Source organism: Tachyglossus aculeatus, chromosome 6 (genome assembly GCF_015852505.1).
Source record: "Tachyglossus aculeatus isolate mTacAcu1 chromosome 6, mTacAcu1.pri, whole genome shotgun sequence".
In the NCBI taxonomy this organism is placed as follows: Eukaryota; Metazoa; Chordata; class Mammalia; order Monotremata; family Tachyglossidae; genus Tachyglossus; species Tachyglossus aculeatus.
In genome coordinates, this window is record NC_052071.1 from 39,120,606 (window position 1) to 39,142,604 (window position 21,999).

At 45.5% G+C, this 21,999-nt stretch overlaps 1 protein-coding gene across 1 annotated transcript in view; it reads left to right on the top strand.

The window, feature by feature from the left end:
* The first annotated feature begins 11,383 nt into the window (after positions 1 to 11,383).
* Positions 11,384 to 21,999, top strand: part of TKTL1 (transketolase like 1) — a 28,059-nt gene continuing 17,443 nt past the window's right edge. The window contains exons 1-2 of the mRNA XM_038748036.1: positions 11,384 to 11,579; positions 21,564 to 21,681. Coding sequence (XP_038603964.1) covers positions 11,470 to 11,579; positions 21,564 to 21,681 — 228 coding nt within the window. The 5' untranslated portion in view covers positions 11,384 to 11,469. The remainder of the gene's footprint in view (positions 11,580 to 21,563; positions 21,682 to 21,999) is intronic.

The window sequence follows — 21,999 nt, forward strand, 5'->3', positions numbered from 1 at the left end:
TAGAAAAGACATGAATTTCGACACAGACCAATTTTCCTTTACAGATAAATTAGAATGTGAGATGTTCTAGATAATCCATAGATAGACTGTGAGCTCATTGTAGGCAGGACTGTGTCTGTTTGTTGTTATATTGTGCTCTCCCAAGTTCTTAGTACGGTGCTTTCCACAAGAAGGCGCTCAATAAATACAATTGAATAATAATAATAATAATGATGGTATTTATTACGCATTTTCTATGTGCAAAGCAATGAATCAACGACAGTCTGACTATCTGATGTAATTTTGAAGATGAATTTTCCCTAGGCCCTAATGGCAATGCATAGGATGACAGAAAGGCCTTTTCCTTCTGGCCAGCTGGTAGCCAAGAGTCTCTCCGGTGATGCTCGTCAGAACTGTGAAATCAGCCCAACCGCCTTCTGGATCTTTTAACGCTTCCCTGGAGGAGGTGACCGGAGCGATCTGCTTTTAGCAAACAGGCTCCTGGAGATTTGAGGGCTTCTGGAGCAGGTTTTCAGTGCCAAGGCTCAAAACTTGAGCTGTAAAACAGTATGTCCTTACTTTTTGATGGAGTCCTCAGTCTCAGTGGCATTTACAGAGCTCTTACAGTGTGCAGAGTACTGTACTAAACACTTGGGAGAGTACAGTATGACTGAGTTGGTAGACCGGTTCCCTGCCCACTGCTGCCCAGGGGGGCAGGGATGCTTTCAAGTTTTACAACCTAGGTCAAGACTGGAGTCTGAAGCACATTCAAAGAGCAGGGGACAAAAATAAGAAGTTGGGGCAATCTTTAGTTCATTCATTCATTCAATCACATTTATTGAGCATTTACTGTGTGCAGAGCACTGTACTAAGTGCTTGGGAAGTACAAGTTGGCAACATATAGAGATGGTCCCTACCCAACAGTGGGCTCACAGTCTAGAAGGGGGAGACAGAGAACAAAACCAAACATATTAACCAAATCAATAGAATAAATATGTACAAATAAAATAAATATAGTAATAAATATGTACAAACATATATACAGGTGCTGTGGGGAGGGGAAGGAGGTAAGGTGGTAAGGTTTAGTGGTGGACTCCCTCACGTGGATAGAGAGAGAGAGAGAGAGAGAGAGAGAGAGAGCAAGCCCAGCACTTTGGGGCTCAACCCATGGATCCTGAATCCAATAGCCTCTTATCTGGACTTCCATTCCCCCAGTTTTGGGCAAGGTGGAGAATTCCCTGTGGCCAACACCATTTGTTTAGTTCCCAGTAGTAGGGGGTGACCTCTGAAAACACACATACACACCCACACACACACATACACCCCACCCACCCACCCCACCCACACCCATGGTCAGAAACTCCCTAGGGAAGTGCGACCTCGGCCCACTTCCAATTCCACTTGGATTTTAAGGCAAATGGGACTCAGTGGTTCTGAGACTATTTCAAGCAGCCAGTCTAGGTTGTGGCAAACCAAAGGTTTTTCCAGCTCGTGCAAATTCTCTTATGAGAGTTACTTGGGCAGAGGTTCTACTCCTGGTTATGAGGCTATAAATCAGTGTGTATGAAGAAGAAAGGATTTTATGTGACTAAATGAAAAGCTCAGTAAAAGTATGTGAAAGCTTTTGGGAGGTCATTCATTCATTCAATCGTATTTATTGAGCGCTTACTGTGCAGAGCACTGTACTAAGAGCTTGGGAAGTACAAGTTGGCAACATAAGGTCATGGGCAACATGTTAACATTTGTTTGTGTGGGTGTCCTGGTGCAGGTAGGGAGACCTAACTAAGTAGCAGAGAAGCTACTCAAGCTAAGAAGCAGTGTAGCTCAGTGGAAAAAGACCGGGCTTTGGAGTCAAAGGTCATGGGTTCAAATTCTGGCTCCACCACTTGTCAACTGTGTGACTTTGGGCAAGTCATTCAACTTCTCTGTGCCTCAGTTACCTCAGCTGTAAAATGGGGATGAAGACTGTGAGTCCCCTGTGGGACACCCTGATCACCTTGTAACCTCCCCAGCGCTTAGAACGGTGCTTTGCACAGAGTAAATGCTTAATAAATGCCATTATTAAATTAATTAAATTAATTAAGAACAGTGCTCCAGCACTTAGAACAGTGCTTTGCACATAGTAAGCGCTTAATAAATGCCATCATCATCATCATCAAGTAAAGTAGAGACTCTTGACTGTAGACCAGCAGAGAGTAATAGCTCCCTGCTATTCACAAGAACACACTTTGGCAAGTGTCAGCATGATGTAGTGAAGCAAGCGGGGTATTTTCCAGTCATCTGAGGACAACTCGAGGGAATTCATTACTATTCAAAGCCTGTTACCTAAAGTCTCAGAATATTTAATGGGATCGGATACAACCTGAAAATAATTTTCAACTCTTGCATCTCTTGGCAGTTTGGCTATGCCTGTGCAGTTTAATATATGCCCATGTGGCAGCAACAGAGCAGTAGACAGGCACATAAAGGACCTTTAGGTAACTGTCTGCTGTGTGACCTTAGGCAAGTCACTTCACTTCTCTGTGCCTCAGTTACCTCACCTGTAAAATATAGATTAAAACTATGAGCCCTATGTACAGGTGGAGGGGCTGGATTTTGAGAGAAGGCAGGAGATCTCTTGAGATAGTGCTGAGTAAGATGGGAGAGTTGAAGAAGGGGCAGGAGGAGCCAGGGACTGGAGATTTTTAGGGACATCATACCTGTTGCTTTTCATTTTCTCAAAATACGTGGCTGGGTCAATTAGGAGCAAGAAATGGGGGAGGCGGTGGGGGGGGTAGGGAGGTTTGAGGAGGTAGTTAAACATCTGGAACAACTAGCGAGGGCAGTGGGCATGGGTGTCAATAAGGATGAAGAAATAATTTTGCCAGACAGAGTTTACACAGGCTTTTGCTTGCATTTATATGAGCTTGGGAAAGGAACATAGTGGCTCTGGTGCAGGAAGGGGAGTTCAGGGACCACCCTGGGAAAACACTCTAGATTTGGATGGACTGAGATAGACTACCATAAAATGACGTGTGTGATGTCATTAGGTTATGCTGCGAGCCTGGGTGTCACTTAAGTCACCGTTTTAAGAGGGCTGATTGGGCTGTTCTGTAAAAGGCTTACCTGGACAGGTCTGGTCTTGGTTCAGTTAAGTCCATCAGAGGTATTTATTGAGTGCTTACTGAGCGAAGAAGTGATTGGAAGAGTAGTCATTCAGTCAATAGTATTTATTGAGCGTTTAATATGTGCAGAGTACTGTACTAATTGCTTGGGAGAGTACAACAATATAACAGCACTTCCCTTCCCTTCAATCAATCAATCAATCAATCGTATTTATTGAGCACTTACTGTGTGCAGAGCACTGGACTAAGCGCTTGGGAAGTACAAGTTGGCAACATATAGAGACGGTCCCTACCCAACAGTGGGCTCACAGTTTAGAAGGGGGAGACAGAGAACAAAACAAAACATATTAACAAAAATAAAATAAATAGAATAAATATGTACAAATAAAATAAATAGAGTGATAAGTACGTGCCCTAGAGTATCTTCAAAATGTACTTCAGTCAAAAGAAAGCGACAACCAAATTAGTGTTGATTATCAAATTAGAATAAAACTAATGAATCAGTCATTCAATCGACAGTATTTAATGAATTCCTTAGTGTGGAGCACTGTACACAGCATTGGGAGAGTACAATGGGGTAAGTGGACATGATCCCTGCTCTCAAAGACTTTACAATCTAACAGGGATGACAGATATTAAGATAAATTACAGGTAGGGGTAAGCACAAATGGGAGAATAGAATAAAAATAAACATAAGGGCTAAGGGAGTTAGAGGGGGTGTGAGTTCCCAACCAAGTGTTTAAGTAATAATAATAATAATAACAATGATGGTATTTGTTAAGTGCTTACTATGTGCTTTGGCACTGTTCTAAGTACTGGGGTAGATACAAGTTAATCAGGTTGTCCCTCTTGAGGCTCACAGTCTTAATCCCCATTTTACAGATGAATTAACTGAGGCACAGAGAAGTTAAGTGACTTGCCCAAAGTCAACAGCAGACAAGTGGCGGAGCAGGGATTAGAATTCATGACCTCTGACTCCCAAACCCGGGCTCTTTCCACTAAGCCACACTGCAAAGAGGCAGTAGGAGGGAAATAGAGTGGGGGAAATGAGAGATTGATCAGGGAAGGCCTCTTGGAGGAGATGTGAGGCCTTGAAGATGGGAAAAGCAATGGTCGTTTGGATGTGAGGCAGAAAGGAGGATGGGAGCATGATGTTGGCCATAAGAGAGGCAAGAATAAGGCAGAGTGAATAGATTGGCTTGAGAGAAGAAGCAGCATGGCCTGGAGAAGCAGCATGAACTGGTGGAAAGAGCACAGCCTTTGGAGCCAAAGGACCTGGATTCTAATAATAATGACAATTGTGGTATTTGTTAAGCACTTACTATGTGCCAGGTACTGTACTAAGCACTGGGGGGAGGAGGAGGGGCGCGATGCAAGCAAATTGTGTGGGACACAGTCACTGTTCCACATCAGGTTCACAGTCTTAATCCCCATTTTACAGATGAGGTAACTGGGGCACAGAGAAGTGAAGTGACTTGCCTGAGTTCACACAGCAGACAAGTGGCGGAGCCTGGATTAGAACCCAGATGCTTCTGATTCCCAGGCCCATGCTCTATCCACTAGACCATGCTGCTTCTCATACCCACTCTGCCAATTGCTTACTGCGTGACCTAGGGCAAGCCAGCAGCTGCCAATCTACTCATACCATGGGCAAGGTTTGCAAATGGATTCCTTCTGTAGAGTGCCAGCCAAGCAAAGCTGAGGGAATTACCACCTCAAAAATTGGCCGCCCGGAATAAGAAGCAGCCGTGATTGACAACAGAAAGCCGGCAGAGGCAGAGGTGGAAGGCAAATCTTCCACTTCCCACCCGAGTCGTCTAGATTTTTGCCCAGGTCTTACCGCAAGACAACCAATGAGGCTTTTATTTTATACATGCACCCTCCCCTTTCTCCAATCTGCAAATTATTTAAATATCTGTACACTGTAGAGGACAAGGATTGAGGACAAAGATTGTGTCTTTTCATTCTAGTGTCCTCGCTCAAATGAGAGTACATATTTCTACAGTTCAATAGGTCAAAACCTCTGAACCATTTGTGTTCATATTTATCCCAGGAGATTAAATGCCTATTCTCCCTCCTACTTAGACTGTGAGCCCCATGAGGAACAAGGACTGTGTCCAACCTGATTTACTCGTATCTACTCATATCTACCGGTACTTAGAACGATGTTTGGCACATAGTAAGAGCTTAACAAATACCATAAAATAAATAGAGGAGCCAAGTGAGGTCTAGTGGGAGGGAGGAGAGAGCTGATGGACTGCCTCAAAGCCAATTGTCAGGAGCTTCTGTGGCTACTACTGAAAAAGACACTTAAAGGCAGGCTCACAAACAAGCCTAGGTCCTAAAAATAATCAGCCTTGGTTTATAAGAAATCTGATTTCGGGAAAGTCAGGAACTTAATTTAAAAATTAAAAATCCTAATTTTCAGAAATAGTTCACATTTGATTACTGTGTGCAGAGCACTGTCCCAAGCGCTTGGGAGAGTTCAGTATGCCAATATTACAGACACATTCCCTGCCCACAGTGAGTTTACTGTCTTGAGGGAGAGATGGACATTAATATAAATTAATAAAATTACAGCTGTGCATGCAAGTGGTGTGGGGCTGGGAGGGGAGATGAATTAAGGGAGTAAGTCAGTGTGGTGCAGAAGGGACGCAGCCTCTGCCAGAGAAATTCAAGACTTTATTATGGTATAAATATGTTATTGCTCCACAATTTAGATTATTTAAGATGCCAGTAAAAGAATATAGCATTTGCAGTCAGATGAATGCAGTCACCTTCAACAAACCCTTGGAAGAGAGCAGCATAGAGTTGTGAAAAATACCTCAACTTGATCTGACCGGCAGATGTTTTTATATCATTTATTGCTTTATCTATTTGTATTAATGTCTGTTTCCCCCTCTATCATCATCATCATCATCAATCGTATTTATTGAGCGCTTACTATGTGCAGAGCACTGTACTAAGCGCTTGGGAAGTACAAATTGGCAACATATAGAGACAGTCCCTACCCAACAGTGGGCTCACAGTCTAAAAGGGGGAGACAGAGAACAAAACCAAGCATACTAACAAAATAAAATAACCGTGACCGTGAGCTCTAGACCGTGAGCTCGTTGTTGGGTAGGGACTGTCTCTATATGTTTCCAACTCGTACTTCCCAAGCGCTTAGTACAGTGCTTTGCACACAGTAAGCGCTCAATAAATACGATCGAATGAATGAATATCATAGATACCGAAGAATTCAGGTGCCTATTTTCCAACACTACATTTTGCAGCTGAGGTTGAAACAGCACCTCTAAATAAACATGAACATTTGGTGCGAAAACTGAATTCGTACTGCTTTTCTGAATCCAGAAAAGCCTTCTGTAGCTTTAAGAAGGGAGGTTTGCTCATTTCTTTAATATTATGCCAGCCTATAATAAATAATAATAAATAATGTTGGCATTTGTTAAGCGCTTACTATGTGCAAAGCACTGTTCTAAGCGCTGGGGGGGATACAAAGTGATCAGGTTGTCCCATGTGGGGTTCACAGTCTTAATCCCCATTTTACAGATGAGGTAACTGAGGCTCAGAGAAGTTAAGTGACTTGCCCAAGGTCACACAGCAGACATGTGGCGGAGTCGGGATTTGAACCCATGACCTCTGACTCCAAAGCCCGTGCTCTTTCCACTGAGCCACGCTGCTTCTAACCTGGAAAGGACCGAAAGGAATGGCTGTGGGTGAAATGACGAGTACGGTACCGAACTAAACCCAGGCAAGATACGAATGAATCTTTCAACAGGCACTTAATCCACATAACTGTGTCAGAATTCACACCCCTCACCCCTGCTACTGTGCATACCCAGAACTGTCTGCCAGCAGCTGCCATTCTAATCATACCATGGGCACGGTTCGCAAATGGATTCCTTATGTAGAGTGCCAGCCAAGCAAAGCCGAGGGAATTACCACCTCAAAAATTGGCCGCCCGGGATAAGAAGCAGCCGTGATTGACAACAGAAAGCCGGCAGAGGCAGAGGTGGAAGGCAAATCTTGCACTTCCCACCCGAGTCGTCTAGATTTTTGCCCAGGTTTTACCGCAAGACGACCAGTGAGGCTTTTATTTTATACATGCACCCTCCCCTTTCTCCAATCTGCAAATTATTTAAATATGTCTACACTGTAGAGGACAAGGATCGAGGACAAGGATTGGGTCTTTTAATTCTATTGTCCTCTCTCAAATGAGAGTACATATTTATCAATCAATCGTATTTATTGAGCGCTTATTTATATAGTTCAATAGGTCAAAACCTCTGAACCGTTTGTGTTCGTATTTATCCCAGTTGATTTCTAGATTTCAGGTGTATACTTCAACCATAATAAATATCCTCATTCCCAATGAGAAGCTATAGCAGCGTGGCTCAGTGGAAAGGGCATGGGCTTGGGAATCAGGGGCCGTGGGTTCTAATCCCGGCTGTGCCACTTGTGACCTTGGGAAAGTCACTTAACTTCTCTTTGCCTCAGTTACCTCATCTGGAAAATGGGGATGAAGACTGTGAGCCCTATGTGGGACAGCTTGATTACTTTGTATCTACCCCAACACTTAGAACAGTGCTCGGCACATAGTAAGTGCTTAACAAATACCAACATTATTATTACAAATGTGAGCTTTCAGCCTAGGAAAAAAATACCATTTTCTAAATAGCAATATTATTGCTGATAGGAAGTTTTAATTCAGGTCTTTCTGAGTTTAATACAGTGCATTTCATAAATATCTTAAGCAGTGTGGCTCAGTGGGAAAGAGCACGGGCTTTGGAGTCAGAGGTCATGGGTTCAAATCCCGGCTCCGCCAGTTAGCTGTGTGACTTTGGGCAAGTCACTTAACTTCTCTGGGCCTCAGTTCCCTCATCTGTAAAATGGGGATGAAGACTGTAAGCACCCCCGTGGGACAACCTGATCATCTTGTAACCTCTCCAGCGCTTAGAACAGTGCTCTGCACATAGTAAGCGCTTAATAAATGCCATTATTATTATTATTATTATTATTATTATTAATTTACAAAAACAGGAAAGATCTATTCTGTATTTCCCAGTTGATTCAAATTGATTCAAACTCATATTTATGGACACTACAGAGCTCTGCACATAGTATGCACTCAATAAATATCACTAATTGATAGTCCAATGGAGTTACAAAGACAATATAGAACCATATAAGCAATTTGGAAATTCCGTGTACTTTTGTGAGAAAGCTAGACCCCTACCATCAGTAACAATTCACTTAATGGCTAAAATAATCTCCTTAAAACAATGTAACAATGGCTTTTCAATAGTGAGGTCCATACTTTCTGGCTGCAGTCCATTTTCAGATAAACCATGAAAGTTTAACCAATCTATTGTTTCTTTTGGAGTCCAGATAACTCATTACTAACTCTGTAAATGGGTTGTCTCTAGGGGTTGCGGGGTGTTGAGGCCAAAATTCAAGTTAGTGTTGCTCAATTTGCCGAAACAATTCTGTGAGAATTCACTCACTTTCTGATCAGGGACTTTCCACAGCCCTGGAAAACCCAGCATGGTGAAGCAAGGCACAGCAAGAGCAGCAGTTACCATTTAATAATTGTGGTGTTTGTTAAACACTATATGCCATGCGTTGTGCCAAGCCATAATCAGACTGGACAAGATCCCTGTCAGTCTAAGTGAAAGGGAGGACAGGTATCGAATCCCCATTTTACAGGTGGAAAAAAAAAATAAGGCGAAGAGAAGTTGCGTGGCTTGCGTGGCGGAGCAGGATTTAGGGCCCAGGTCTCCTGACCCCCAGTCCTGAGCTCTTTCCACTAGTCCCTGACGCTTCTCACCCACCCAGAACCATGTCTGCACCTCAATAAAGCCTCAATAAACCATGCCCCCTCACAGCAGAAGTGCTCTGCACACAGTAAGCGCTCAATAAATACGATTGATTGATTGATTGATTGTGTTTTAACCAGTGTGGCCCTCACATGGGACATGAACTGTGTCTGACCTTCTTAGCTTCTATCTACTCCAGCGCTTAGCACTAGTGCCTGGAACATAGCAAGCCCTTAACAAATACCATAACGCATTATGGTATTTGTTAATAATAATAATAGTAATAATAATGTTGGTATTTGTTAAGCACCTACTATGTGCCAAGCACTCTTCTAAGCTCTGGGGGAGACAAAAGGTGATCAGGTTGTCAATCAATCAATCGTATTTATTGAGTGCTAACTGTGTGCAGAGCACTGAACTAAGCGCTTGGGAAGTACAAGTTGGCAACATATAGAGACAGTCCCTACCCAACAGTGGGCTCACAGTCTTCATCCCCATTTATACCACATACCCCATATATACCACGAATATATATATGGAATCATGGTACTAATAATGTTGGTATTTGTTAAGCGCTATGTGCCAAGCACTGTTCTAAGCGCTGGGGTCGGTGCAAGGTCATCAGGTTGTCCCACGTGGGGCTCACAGTCTTCATCCCCATTTTCCAGATGAGGGAACTGAGGCCCAGAGAAGTGAAGCAACTGGCCCCAAGTCACCCAGCCGACAAGTGGCTTATTTTATTTTGTTAATTCATTTATTCAATGGTATTTATTGAGCGCTTACTGTGTGCAGAGCACTGTACTAAGCGCTTGGGAAGTATATATTTTCAAGGGCGGTTTACTCCGGGGTGGGGGAGGCCTCTCCCTGAGACGAGGCGCCCTTCAGGCCCACCTCCAGAGGTAAGGCGGCTCCCTCTTCCCGCTTCCCAATGATGGCATTTATTAAGCGCTTACTATGTGCTTACATGTATATATGTTTGTACATATTTATTACTCTATTTATTTTAACTTGTACATATTTATTCCGTTTATTTTATTTTGTGAATATGTTTTGTTTTGTTGTCCGTCTCCCCCTTCTAGACTGGGAGCCCGCTGTTGGGTAGGGACCGTCTCTAGATGTTGCCAACTTAGCGCTTAGTACAGTGCTCTGTACGATTGAATGAATCGTATTTATTGAGCGCTTACCGTGTGCAGAGCACTGTACTAAGCGCTTGGGAAGTATATATTTTCAAGGGCGGTTTACTCCGGGGTGGGGGAGGCCTCTCCCTGAGGCGAGGCGCCCTTCAGGCCCACCTCCAGAGGTAAGGCGGCTCGCTCTTCCCGCTTCCCAATGATAGCATTTGTTAGTGCTTATTATCTGCTTACCTGTATATATGTTTGTACATATTTATTACTCTATTTATTTTACTTGTACATATTTATCCTGTGTATTTTATTTTCTTAATATGTTTTGAGGTCCGTCTCCCCCTTCTAGACTGTGAGCCTGCTGTTGGGTAGGGACCGTCTCTATATGTTGCCAACTTAGCGCTTTGTACAGTGCTCTGTATGATTGAATGAATCGCACTTATTGAGCGCTTACTGTATGCGGAGCATTGTACATATTTATTCTGTTTATTTTATTTTGTTAATATGTTTTGTTTTGTTGTCCGTCTCCCCCTCCTAGACTGGGAGCCCGCTGTTGGGTAGGGACCGTCTCTAGATGTTGCCAACTTAGCGCTTAGTCCAGTGCTCTGTACGATTTTGCTCTGTACGATTGAATGAATTGTATTTATTGAGCGCTTACTGAGTGCGGAGCATTGTACATATTTATTCTATTTATTTTATTTTGTTAATATGTTTTGTTTTGTTGTCCGTCTCCCCTTTCTAGACTGTGTGCCTGCTGTTGGGTAGGGACCGTCTCTAGATGTTGCCAACTTAGCGCTTTGTACAGTGCTCTGTATGATTGAATGAATCGCACTTATTGAGCGCTTACTGTATGCGGAGCATTGTACATATTTATTCTGTCTATTTTATTTTGTGAATATGTTTGGTTTTGTTGTCTGTCTCCCCCTTCTAGGCTGGGAGCCCGCTGTTGGGTAGGTACCGTCTCTATATGTTGCCAACTTAGCGCTTAGTACAGTGCTCTGTACGACTGAATGAATCGTATTTACTGAGCGCTTACTGTGTGCGAAGCACTGCACTAAGCGCTTGGGAAATATATATTTTCAAGGGCGGTTTACTCCGGGGTGGGGAGAAGGCCTCTCCCTGAGGCGAGGCCCACCTCCATTGGTTAGGCGGCTCGCTATTCCCGCGCGCTCGCGCTCGCGCACGCGCGCTGGCGGCCCCTCGCCTCGCGCCCCTCAGCGCGAGGGCGGTGACGTCATTTCCCCGAGGGGGGGCGGGGCGGGGGGGCCGTCAATAAGCGCGCGCGCACACACGCATCCTCGTCGCTACTGCGCATGCGGCAGCGGCGGTAGCAGCAGCAGCAGCAGCACTAGCAGCATTTGCAGCAGCAGCAGCAACAACAACAACAGCAGCAGCAACAACAACAGCAGCAGCAACAACAGTAGCAACAACAACAACAACATCATGATGGCCAACTACCCCAAGCCCGAAGAAAAGACCCTGCAGGCCCTGCGGGACGCGGCCAACCGCCTAAGGATCCACTCCATCAAGGCCACATGCGCCTCCAACTCAGGGTAAGGCCCATCATCATCATCATCAGTCGTATTTATTGAGCGCTTACTGTGTGCAGAGCACTGGACTAAGCGCTTGGGAAGTCCAAGTTGGCAACATAGAGAGACAGTCCCTACCCAATAGTGGGCTCACAGTCTAAAAGGGGGAGACAGAGAGCAAAACCAAACATACCAGGAAAATAAAATAAATAGAATAGATATGTACAAGTAAAATAAATAAATAAATAGAGAAATAAATATGTACAAACATATATACAGGTGCTGTGGGTAAGGGAAGCCCCCACCTCCTCTTCCCTGCTGGCCTGCCACGTGCAGCCAACGAACACCGGTTCTTGAATTTGCGGCATTCGGTCGTATTTCATTAATGATGGCATTTGTTAAGCGCTTACTATGTGCGAAGCACTGTCTTAAGCGCCGGGGGGGGGATATAGTGTGATCACGTTGTCCCACGGGGGGCTCACAGTCTAAATTCCGATTTTACAGATGAGGGAACTGAGGCCCAGAGAAGTGAAGTGACTTGCCCAAAGTCACACAGCTGACAAGTGGCGGAGCCGGGATTGGAACCCATGACCTCCGACTCCAAAGCCCGGGCTCTTTCCACTGAGCCACGCTGCTTCTCTTGTGCCAAGCACTGTTCTAAGTGCTGGGGGGGATACAAGATGTTTTGTTTTGTTCTCTGTCTCCCCCTTCTCGACTGTGAGCCTGCTGTTGGGTTGGGACCGTCTCTATATGTTGCCAACTTGGACTTCCCAAGCGCTTAGTACAGTGCTCTGCACACAGTAAGCGCTCAATAAATACGATTGAATGAATGAATGAATAATCAAGATTGTCCCACGTGGGGCTTACAGTCCTCATCCCCATTTTCCAGATGAGGGAACCGAGGCTCAGAGAAGTGAAGTGACTTGCCCAAAGCCACACGGCTGACAATAATAATAATGTTGGTATTTGTTAAGCGCTTATTATGTGCCAAGCACTGTTCTAAGCGCTGGGGGGGATACCAGGTCATCAAGGTTGTCCCACGTGGGGCCCACAGTCTTCATCCCCATTTTCCAGATGAGGGAACTGAGGCTCAGAGAAGTGAAGTGCCTTGCCCAAAGCCACACAGCTGACAATAATAATAATGTTGGTATTTGTTAAGCGCTTATTATGTGCCAAGCACTGTTCTAAGCGCTAGGGGGGGGGGGGATACCAGGTCATCAAGGTTGTCCCACGTGGGGCCCACAGTCTTCATCCCCATTTTCCAGATGAGGGAACTGAGGCTCAGAGAAGTGAAATGACTTGCCCAAAGCCACACAGCTGACAATAATAATAATGTTATTAAGCGCTTACTATGTGCCAAGCACTGTTTTGTGCGCTGGGCGGGGGGGGATACAAGGTAATCAAGGTTTTCCCACGTGGGGCTCACAGTCTTAATCCCCACTTTATAGATGAGGAAACTGAGGCCCAGTGAAGTGACTTGCCCAGAGTCACCCAGCAGACATGTGGCGGAGCCGGGATTAGAACCCATGACCTCCGACTCCCAAGCCCGGGCCCTTTCCACTGAGCCGTGTTGCTTCTCCCGAAGCAGCGAGCAGAGCAGTGTGTGCAGAGCGCCGTACTAGGCAGCCTGCCCGGAGGAGGAGGGCGGCGTGGATGCTTCCTGGTGAGCCCGTTGGGTAGGGACCGTCTCTGTATGTTGCCAACTTGTACTTCCCAAGCACTTACTACAGTGCTTTGCACACAGTAAGTGCTCAATAAATAGGATTGAATGAATTCAGGCAATCGATGACTTAATGAGCGCTCACTGGGTGCGGAGCACTGTACTGAGCGCTTGGGAGAGGCCCATCTAACGGTTGGTAGGCACGCTCCCTGACCCCAAGAAGTCCCTAGGCCCGTCTTCGCCCAGTGCCCTCCTTAAGAAGCAGGGCATCCATTCGTTCGTTCTTCATCATCATCATCATCAAAATGATGGTATTTAAGCGCTTATGTGCCAAGCACTGTTCAAAGCGCTGGGGTAGATACAAGGTGACCAGGTTGTCCAACGTGGGGCCCGCAGTCTTAGTCCCCATTTTACAGATGAGGTAACCGTGGCACAGAGAAGTAAAGTGACTTGCCCAAGGTAATAATGATGATAATAATAATGGTATTTAAGTGCTTCCTATGTGCTAAGCACTGGGGTAGAGGCAAGGTAATCAGGTTGTCCAACGTGGGGCCCGCAGTCTTAGTCCCCATTTTACAGATGAGGTAACCGTGGCACAGAGAAGTAAAGTGACTTGCCCAAGGTAATAATGATGATAATAATAATGGTATTTAAGTGCTTCCTATGTGCTAAGCGCTGGGGTAGACGCAAGGTAATCAGGTTGTCCCACGTGGGGCTCACAGTCTTCATCCCCATTTTACAGATGAGGTAACCGTGGCACAGAGAAGTAAGGTGACTTGCCCAAGGTAATAATGATGATAATAATAATGGTATTTAAGTGCTTCCTACGTGCTAAGCGCTGGGGTAGACGCAAGGTAATCAGGTTGTCCCACGTGGGGCCCGCAGTCTTCATCCCCATTTTACAGATGAGGTAACCCTGGCACAGAGAGCGAAGTAGAGAAGCAGCGTGGCTCAGTGGAAAGAGCCTGGGCTTTGGACTCAGAGGTCCTGGGTTCAAATCCGGCTCCGCCAACTGTCAGCTGTGTGACTTTGGGCGAGTCGCGTCACTTCTCTGGGCCTTAGTTCCCTCATCTGTCAAATGGGGATTAAGGCTGTGAGCCCCCCATGGGACAACCTGATCACCTTGTAACCTCCCCAGCGCTTAGAACAGTGCTTTGCATATAGTAAGCGCTTAATAAATGCCATTATAAAAAAAAGTAGCTTGCCCAAGGTCACAAATGGCGGAGGCGGGATTAGAACCCAGGTCCTCTGGCTACCAAGCCCGTGCGCTTGCCACTAAGCCACGCTGCTGCTCAATTCAGTCATTCATTCATTCGAAGAGCGCAGGAAGTTGCAGGTGGTTCCCCGGCCTGGCCGGGTTTCCCTGCCAGCGCAGAAAGGGGGGTGGAATTATGCTAAGAGTTTAGTACAGTACTTTGTACCAGTAAGCGCTCAATAAATCCGTTGAGTGAATGAATGGCCAGGCCCCATTGGTGGCCAGAGAGGAGGCTTGTTAATAATAATAATAATGATAATAGTATTTAAGCGCTTACTATGGGCAAAGCACTGTTCTAAGTGCTGGGGGGGGGGTACAAGGTAATCAGGATGTCCCACGTGGGGCTCACAGTCTTCATCCCCATTTTACAGATGAGGGAACTGAGGCACAGAGCACTGAAGTGACTTGCCCAAACTCACACAGCTTCCCCCCCCCCCCACCTCACCTCCCTTCTCTCCTTCTCCAGCCCAGCCCGCACCCTCCGCTGCTCTGCCGCTGATCTCCTCACTGTTAGGCCTCGTTCTCGCCTGTCCCGCCATCGACCCCCGGCCCACGTCCTCCCCCAGGCCTGGAATGCCCCCAATCCCTCTGCCCCTCCGCCAAGCTAGCTCTCTTCCTCCCTTCAAGGCCCTACTGAGAGCTCACCTCCTCCAGGAGGCCTTCCCAGATTGAGCCCCCTCCTTCCTCTCCCCCTCGTCCCCCTCTCCATCCCCCATCTTACCTCCTTCCCTTCCCCACAGCACCTGTATATATGTATATATGTTTGTACATAGTTATTACTCTATTTATTTTACTTGTACATATCTATTCTATTTATTTTATTTTGTTAGTGTGTTTGGTTTTGTCTCCCCCTTTTAGCCTGTGAGCCCACTGTTGGGTAGGGACTGTCTCTATATGTTGCCAACTTGTACTTCCCAAGCGCTTAGTGCAGTGCTCTGCACACAGTAAGCGCTCAATAAATACGATTGATGATGATGATGAAGTGGTGGTGGCGGGATTAGAACCCATGACCTCTGCCTTCCAAGCCCCGGGCTCTTTCCACTGAGCCACGCTGCTTCTCTGTTCAGCCTGGATCCCTCCCATGGCCATCTGGCAGTGAGGAGGGAGAATGCCTGCATTCCAGGGAGGAGAACACGGAAAGGAACAGATAGGTAGGCGTTCCTTATGCTCCTTCATCCCAGACACGCCCGGTAGGATCCCCTCTGGGGGAAGCAGTGTGGCCTAGTGGTTAGAGCTCGGGCCCGGGAGGCAGAGGACCTGAGTTTTGGGGGGGTGGTTTTGATGGCATGTATTAAGCTCTTACTATGTGCGAAGCGCTGTTCTAAGTGCTGAGTTCTACCCCCAGCTCCGTCACTTCCTAAACTGAGCCCCCTCCTTCCCCTTTCCATCCCCACTGCCTTCCCTCCTTCCCTTCCCCACAGCACCTGTATATCAATCAATCAATCAATCGTATTTATTGAGCGCTTACTGTGTGCAGAGCACTGGACTAAGCGCTTGGGAAGTACAAGTTGGCAAAATAAAAGAGGAGGAGTATATACATATATACATACATATATGTATGTATGTATATACATATGTATGTACATGCACGCACACATATATACACACACATATATACACATACATATACACACACACATACATATACACACACATATACATATACACACACACATATACACACATATACATATACACTATACATATACACACATATACATACACACACATATACACACACACATGCATACACATACATACACACAAACATACATACACACACATACATACACACACATACATACACACACATACATACACACACATACACACACATACATACGCACACATACATACACACACATACACACATACATACACATACATACATACACACACATACATACATACACACATACATACACACACATACATACACACATATACACACATATATGTATATATGTTTGTACGGATTTATTACTCTATTTTACTTGTACATATTGTATTTATTTTGTTAACATGTTTTTGTTCTCTGTCTCCCCCTTCTAGACTGTGAGTTGGGTAGGGACCGTCTCTGTGTATTGCCAACTTGGACTTCCCAAGCGCTTAGTACAGTGCTCCACACACAGTAAGCGCTCAATAAATACAATTGAATGAATGAATAGCTTCCCTCATTCACTTGCTTGGGGTAAACAGCCTCCCACCCCCTGGCTCAGGACCAGGACTCAGGAAAATATGCAGCTGAGTATTAGAGAAGGTCCCTGCCTCTGGGGTCAGTCAATTAATGTATTTATTGAGCGCTTACTGTGTGCAGAGCATTGTATTAAGTGCTTGGGAGAATACAGCATAACCATAAACAGATTCTGGAGCATTGAGGGGACAGGCCTTACATGAGTGTGTGTACTTAGGCACTCAGTACAGTGCTCTGCGCACAGTGTAAAAAAAAAATACAATTAAAATTGTACTCTTTTAGACTGTGAGCCCACTGTTGGGTAGGGAGTGTCTCTGTATGTTTCCAACTTGTACTTCCCAAGCGCTTAGTACAGTGCTCTGCACACAGTAAGCGCTCAATAAATACGATTGATGATGATGAATGAATGAATGAGTGTAACAGGCTAGTCGATCAGGAGAAGGCATCTTAGATAACCAGGGTGAACTTTAACCGCTTTCCTTGGGTTGATTTTTGGGATCACTCCTTGCAGCTTCCTTGGGCCCTGCTCTCCTCCCTCTAGACTCGTTGTGGGCAGGGAATCAATCAATCAGTTGTATTTATTGAGCGCTTACTGTGTGCAGAGCACTGTACTAAGCGCTTGGGAAGTACAAGTTGGCAACATATAGAGACGGTCCCTACCCAACAGTGGGCTCACAGTCTAGAAACGTGCCTTTTATATTGTTGTAGCTTATTCTCCAAATTGCTTAATACAATGCTCTGCACACAGAAAAGCAGCATGGCACAGTGGAAAGAGCATGGGCTTTGGAGTCAGAGGTCATGGGTTCAAATCCTGGCTTCTCCCCTTGTCAGCTGTGTGACTTAGGGCTAGTCACTTCACTTCTCTGTGCCTCAGTTCCCTCATCTGTAAAATGGAGATGAAGACTGTGAGCCCCCCGTGGGACAACCTGATTCATTCATTCATTCAGTCATATTTATTGAGCGCTTACTGTGTGCAGAGCACTGTACTAAGTGCTTGGGAAGTACAAGTTGGCAACATATAGAGACGGTCCCTACCCAACAGCGGGCTCACAGTCTAGAAGACTGATCACCTTGTAACCTCCCCAGCGCTTAGAACAGTGCTTGGCACATAGTAGGCTTCTAGACTGTGAGCCCACTGTTGGGTAGGGACCGTCTCTATATGTAGCCAACTTGTACTTCCCAAGCGCTTAGTACAGTGCTCTGCACACAGTAAGCGCTCAATGAATACGATTGAATGAGTGAATGAACAGTAAGTGCTCAATAAATACGATTGAATGATTGGACACCAGAAAGGTGTGCACCGTTGGCTGAGAAAAGGAACTTTTTGTATGAGCCTCGTCTTGGCCGTGCGTTGCTGCTCGTCACCCAGGGTCACACAAGGTTAGACTGAAATAGACTGATGTAAAGCAGGTTTCTCAGCCTCCTACGGCATTATGCACGTTGTAAATGCTCTATAAACGCTTAGGCTAATATGAGGAAAATCATAAGGGCAACTTGTAGTTACTGAGGCCTATTTTTTTTTTTTTTTTCTTTTTGGGAACTAGTCTACAAAATGAAGTCGAGCCGGTTCTGTTCACTCCGTGCACCTCCCATCTGAGCTCTCTTTTGCCCAGACTATTTAGGAAAGCATTTTCTGTTACTCCCACCTTTCGTTCACAGATGACCCTCTGTCGTACAGCATAAGAGAAATGGAAACACTGGCATTCCACCAGTATTTGAGGGCTTGAGTATAGGAGGAAGAGAACTTTTCAGTTCTGTTATCTGAAACTAGATTGTAAACTTATACCTCTGTTGTATAAAGGTGTAAACTTTTAGTGCTTTTTTAATACTGGGTCCAATCCAGCTCCTTCCCCACAGAAGGTGCATGGAGTATTTCCTGAGAGTGATAATCAGTGGTGTTTATTGAGCAGTTACTGTGGGCAGAGCACTATGCTAGGAACTTGGGGGAGTTGGTAACAAAAACCCCAATGACTTTAATATATACCATCATAATATGGTGTCCAGTACTGTCCCAAGTGCTAGATAGAATAGGTATAAAATCATCAGATCGAGACCCAGACCTTGCCCCGTGATTGTAGCATAGCAGACAATGAAAGGTATAAGGACTGGAATCGCTAACATGAAGAGGAGCCGTTTTGCAGGTGTTGGAGTAGTCATATTGATCCAAAATAGCGTTGTAAAATTGTCCAGAATAATTTAAATTTGGGGGGGCTTTGAGCAGCTGCATCTAATCATGGTCGCAGCTCTCTCAAAATCCTGTCCTTCAGGTAGGAACAATGGTAAGCCTAGCCCCAAAACCTGAGTTACGAAGGTGGAGAGGGAGACAGTCTAGAATCGAGGTTTCCTAGCTTTGTGGTCCGTCTACCAACTCTGTTGTGCTGTATTCTCTGAAGCACCTAGTACAGTGCTCTGCACATAGAAATTGCTCAATAAATACCATTGATTGATTGATTTCTGGTGCAGTAGACAAAGACTGTGTTTCCTAATAGCTGCTGACTCCTTGGAGAAGCTCATCTTTCCCCACTTGGAGGAAAACCTGCCTCTTTAACTGAAGGTTGTTTTTCAGGGGGAGAGCAACTCCGTGTTATTCATAAACTGCAATTTCATACTATAACAAGATGACCAATGCTCATTTATCTTCAAAATAGGTGCACACTTTCCTGAAAGAGATAAATTTTGCCTATAGGATAGGGTCCTGGTGAAGCTGCTTATTAAGGGAGTTGTGTCCAGATGTGTTCAAATGGAGCACTCAAGCACTGTGAATGGTTGATAGTTTCGATTGTTGTCCATTCTCCTCCACATCAAACTCCTTACCATCGGCTCGTAGGCACTCGGTCAGCTCCCCCTCCTACCTAACCTTGCTGAGCTACTGCAACTTAAATCACGTACTCTGCTCCTCCAGCACCAACCCATTCTCTGTACCTCAGTCTCGTCTAGTTTGCCACCGATCGCTTGCCCGCCTTATCCCTTGGACCCTGAACCCTCTCCCTCTTCATATTCAACAGTTCATCACTCTCCCCACCTTCAAAACCCTCCTACGATCACATCATAGACTGATTTCTTTTAGGCTAATTGGGGAAGCAGCATGGCTCAGTGGAAAGAGCATGAGCTTTGGAGCCAGAGGTCATGGGTTCAAATCCCGGCTCCGCCACTTGTCAGCTGTGTGACTTCGGGCAAGTCGTTTAACTTCTCTGGGCCTCAGTTACCTCATCTGGAAAATGGGGAATTAAGACTGTGAGCCCCACGTGGGACAACCTGATCACCTTGTAAACTCCCCAGCGCTTAGAACAGTGCTTTGCACATAGTAAGTGCTTAATAAATGCCATTATTATTATTATTATTATTATTATCTCCTCCCAAAGGTCTTTCTAGACTAAGCCCTCTATTCTCCCTGTCTGCCTTCTTTGCATTAGCTATGCACTTGGCTCTGCACACCTTTGATACTCACCGTAGCCCCGCAGTACTTAAATATTCTTAAATAATTCTTAAATATGTGAGAATTCTTAAATATTCTCACATCCAAGCCGTGACCAAAACCTGCCGGTCTCAGCTTCGCAACATTGCCAAGATCCGCCCTTTCCTCTCCATCCCAACCGCTACCCTGCTCATTCAAGCTCTCATCCTATCCCGTCTGGACTACTGCACCAGCCTTCTCTCTGATCTCCCATCCTCGTGTCTCTCTCCACTTCAATCCATACTTCATGCTGCTGCCCGGATTATCTTTGTCCAGAAACGCTCTGGGCATATTACTCCCCTCCTCAAAAACCTCCAATGGCTACCGATCAATCTGCGCATCAGGCAGAAACTCCTCACCCTGGGCTTCAAGGCTGTCCATCCCCTCGCCCCCTCCTACCTCACCTCCCTTCTCTCCTTCTACTGCCCAGCCCGCACCCTCCGCTCCTCCACCGCTAATCTCCTCACTGTACCTCGTTCTCGCCTGTCCCGCCATCGACCCCCGGCCCACGTCACCCCCGGGCCTGGAATGCCCTCCCTCTGCCCATCCGCCAAGCTAGCTCTCTCCCTCCCTTCAAGGCCCTACTGAGAGCTCACCTCCTCCAGGAGGCCTTCCCAGACTGAGCCCCTTCTTTCCTCTCCCCCTCGTCCCCCTCTCCATCCCCCCGTCTTACCTCCTTCCCTTCCCCACAGCACCTGTATATATGTATATATGGTTGTACATATTTATTACTTTATTTATTCATTTATTTATTTATTTTACTTGTACATTTCTATCCTATTTATTTTATTTTGTTAGTATGTTTGGTTCTGTTCTCTGTCTCTCCCTTTTAGACTGTGAGCCCACTGTTGGGTAGGGACTGTCTCTGTGTGTTGCCAATTTGTACTTCCCAAGCGCTTAGTACAGTGCTCTGCTCATAGTAAGCGCTCAATAAATACGATTGATTGATTGATTATTCTTACGGCTTACTACTTTCCCTCTCTTTAATCTATTTTAATGTCTGTCTTCCCCTGTAGACTGTAAGATCCTTGTGGGCTGGGATCAACCCTTCCAACTGTTGTACTTCCCAAGTGTTTAGTACAGCAGTTGGCACTCAATAAATACTATTGATTGATATGAAAGAGTACTGTCACAGCTTGAAGGCTACTGGCTTGTGCAGAATGAATGTGGCCGTAGATATTGGCTTGTTTGGTACAGTCACTATAGTTCTATACAGGAGTCGCCACCATTTTGTGATACCCTGTGTTTAAGTTACTGGCCCTCCAGGGAGTGGCTCTGGATAGCTGCTCTCTGGCTAAATTCATCCTGGATAGGGACCTGTGTCAGTTAAGCGTTGAAAAAAAATGGTTTCTGTGAAGGTGGGCCGGCAGCTGTCGGAAGTACCTCTGCTGGTTAGCATTATTTAAAAATGTAAAGTTCAGCATTTGGCTTTTTTTTCCCCCCAGTCATCCTACATCATGCTGCAGCGCTGCTGAGATCATGTCCGTGCTCTTCTTCCAAACCATGAAATATAAAGCGGCTGATCCGGGAAATCCAAACAATGACCGTTTTGTCCTGTCGAAGGTGAGAGCTTATTTATGGATGAATTTTTACGATAGCCAGTGTGGTTTTTTGTTTTGTTTTCCTGGACAGTACCAATTCAAATCTTAACTCCTCTTGTCACCTGTTTAAGATCGAGGGATAGTAAGAAGTAAAAGATTCTGCAGTATATCCTTTTTGGTGTGCTTGATTTCCCCTCCCCACTCCAGATTCATAAGATCTGCTTCCAAGTCATCTGAAATAGAAGAATTTCTGGAACAGGTCTTTTGAAAGTTAGCCCTCTGAGGGAGAAGTAACCAGTGCATTGCTTCTCAGCAGAGGACCATGACCGATACTGCTTCC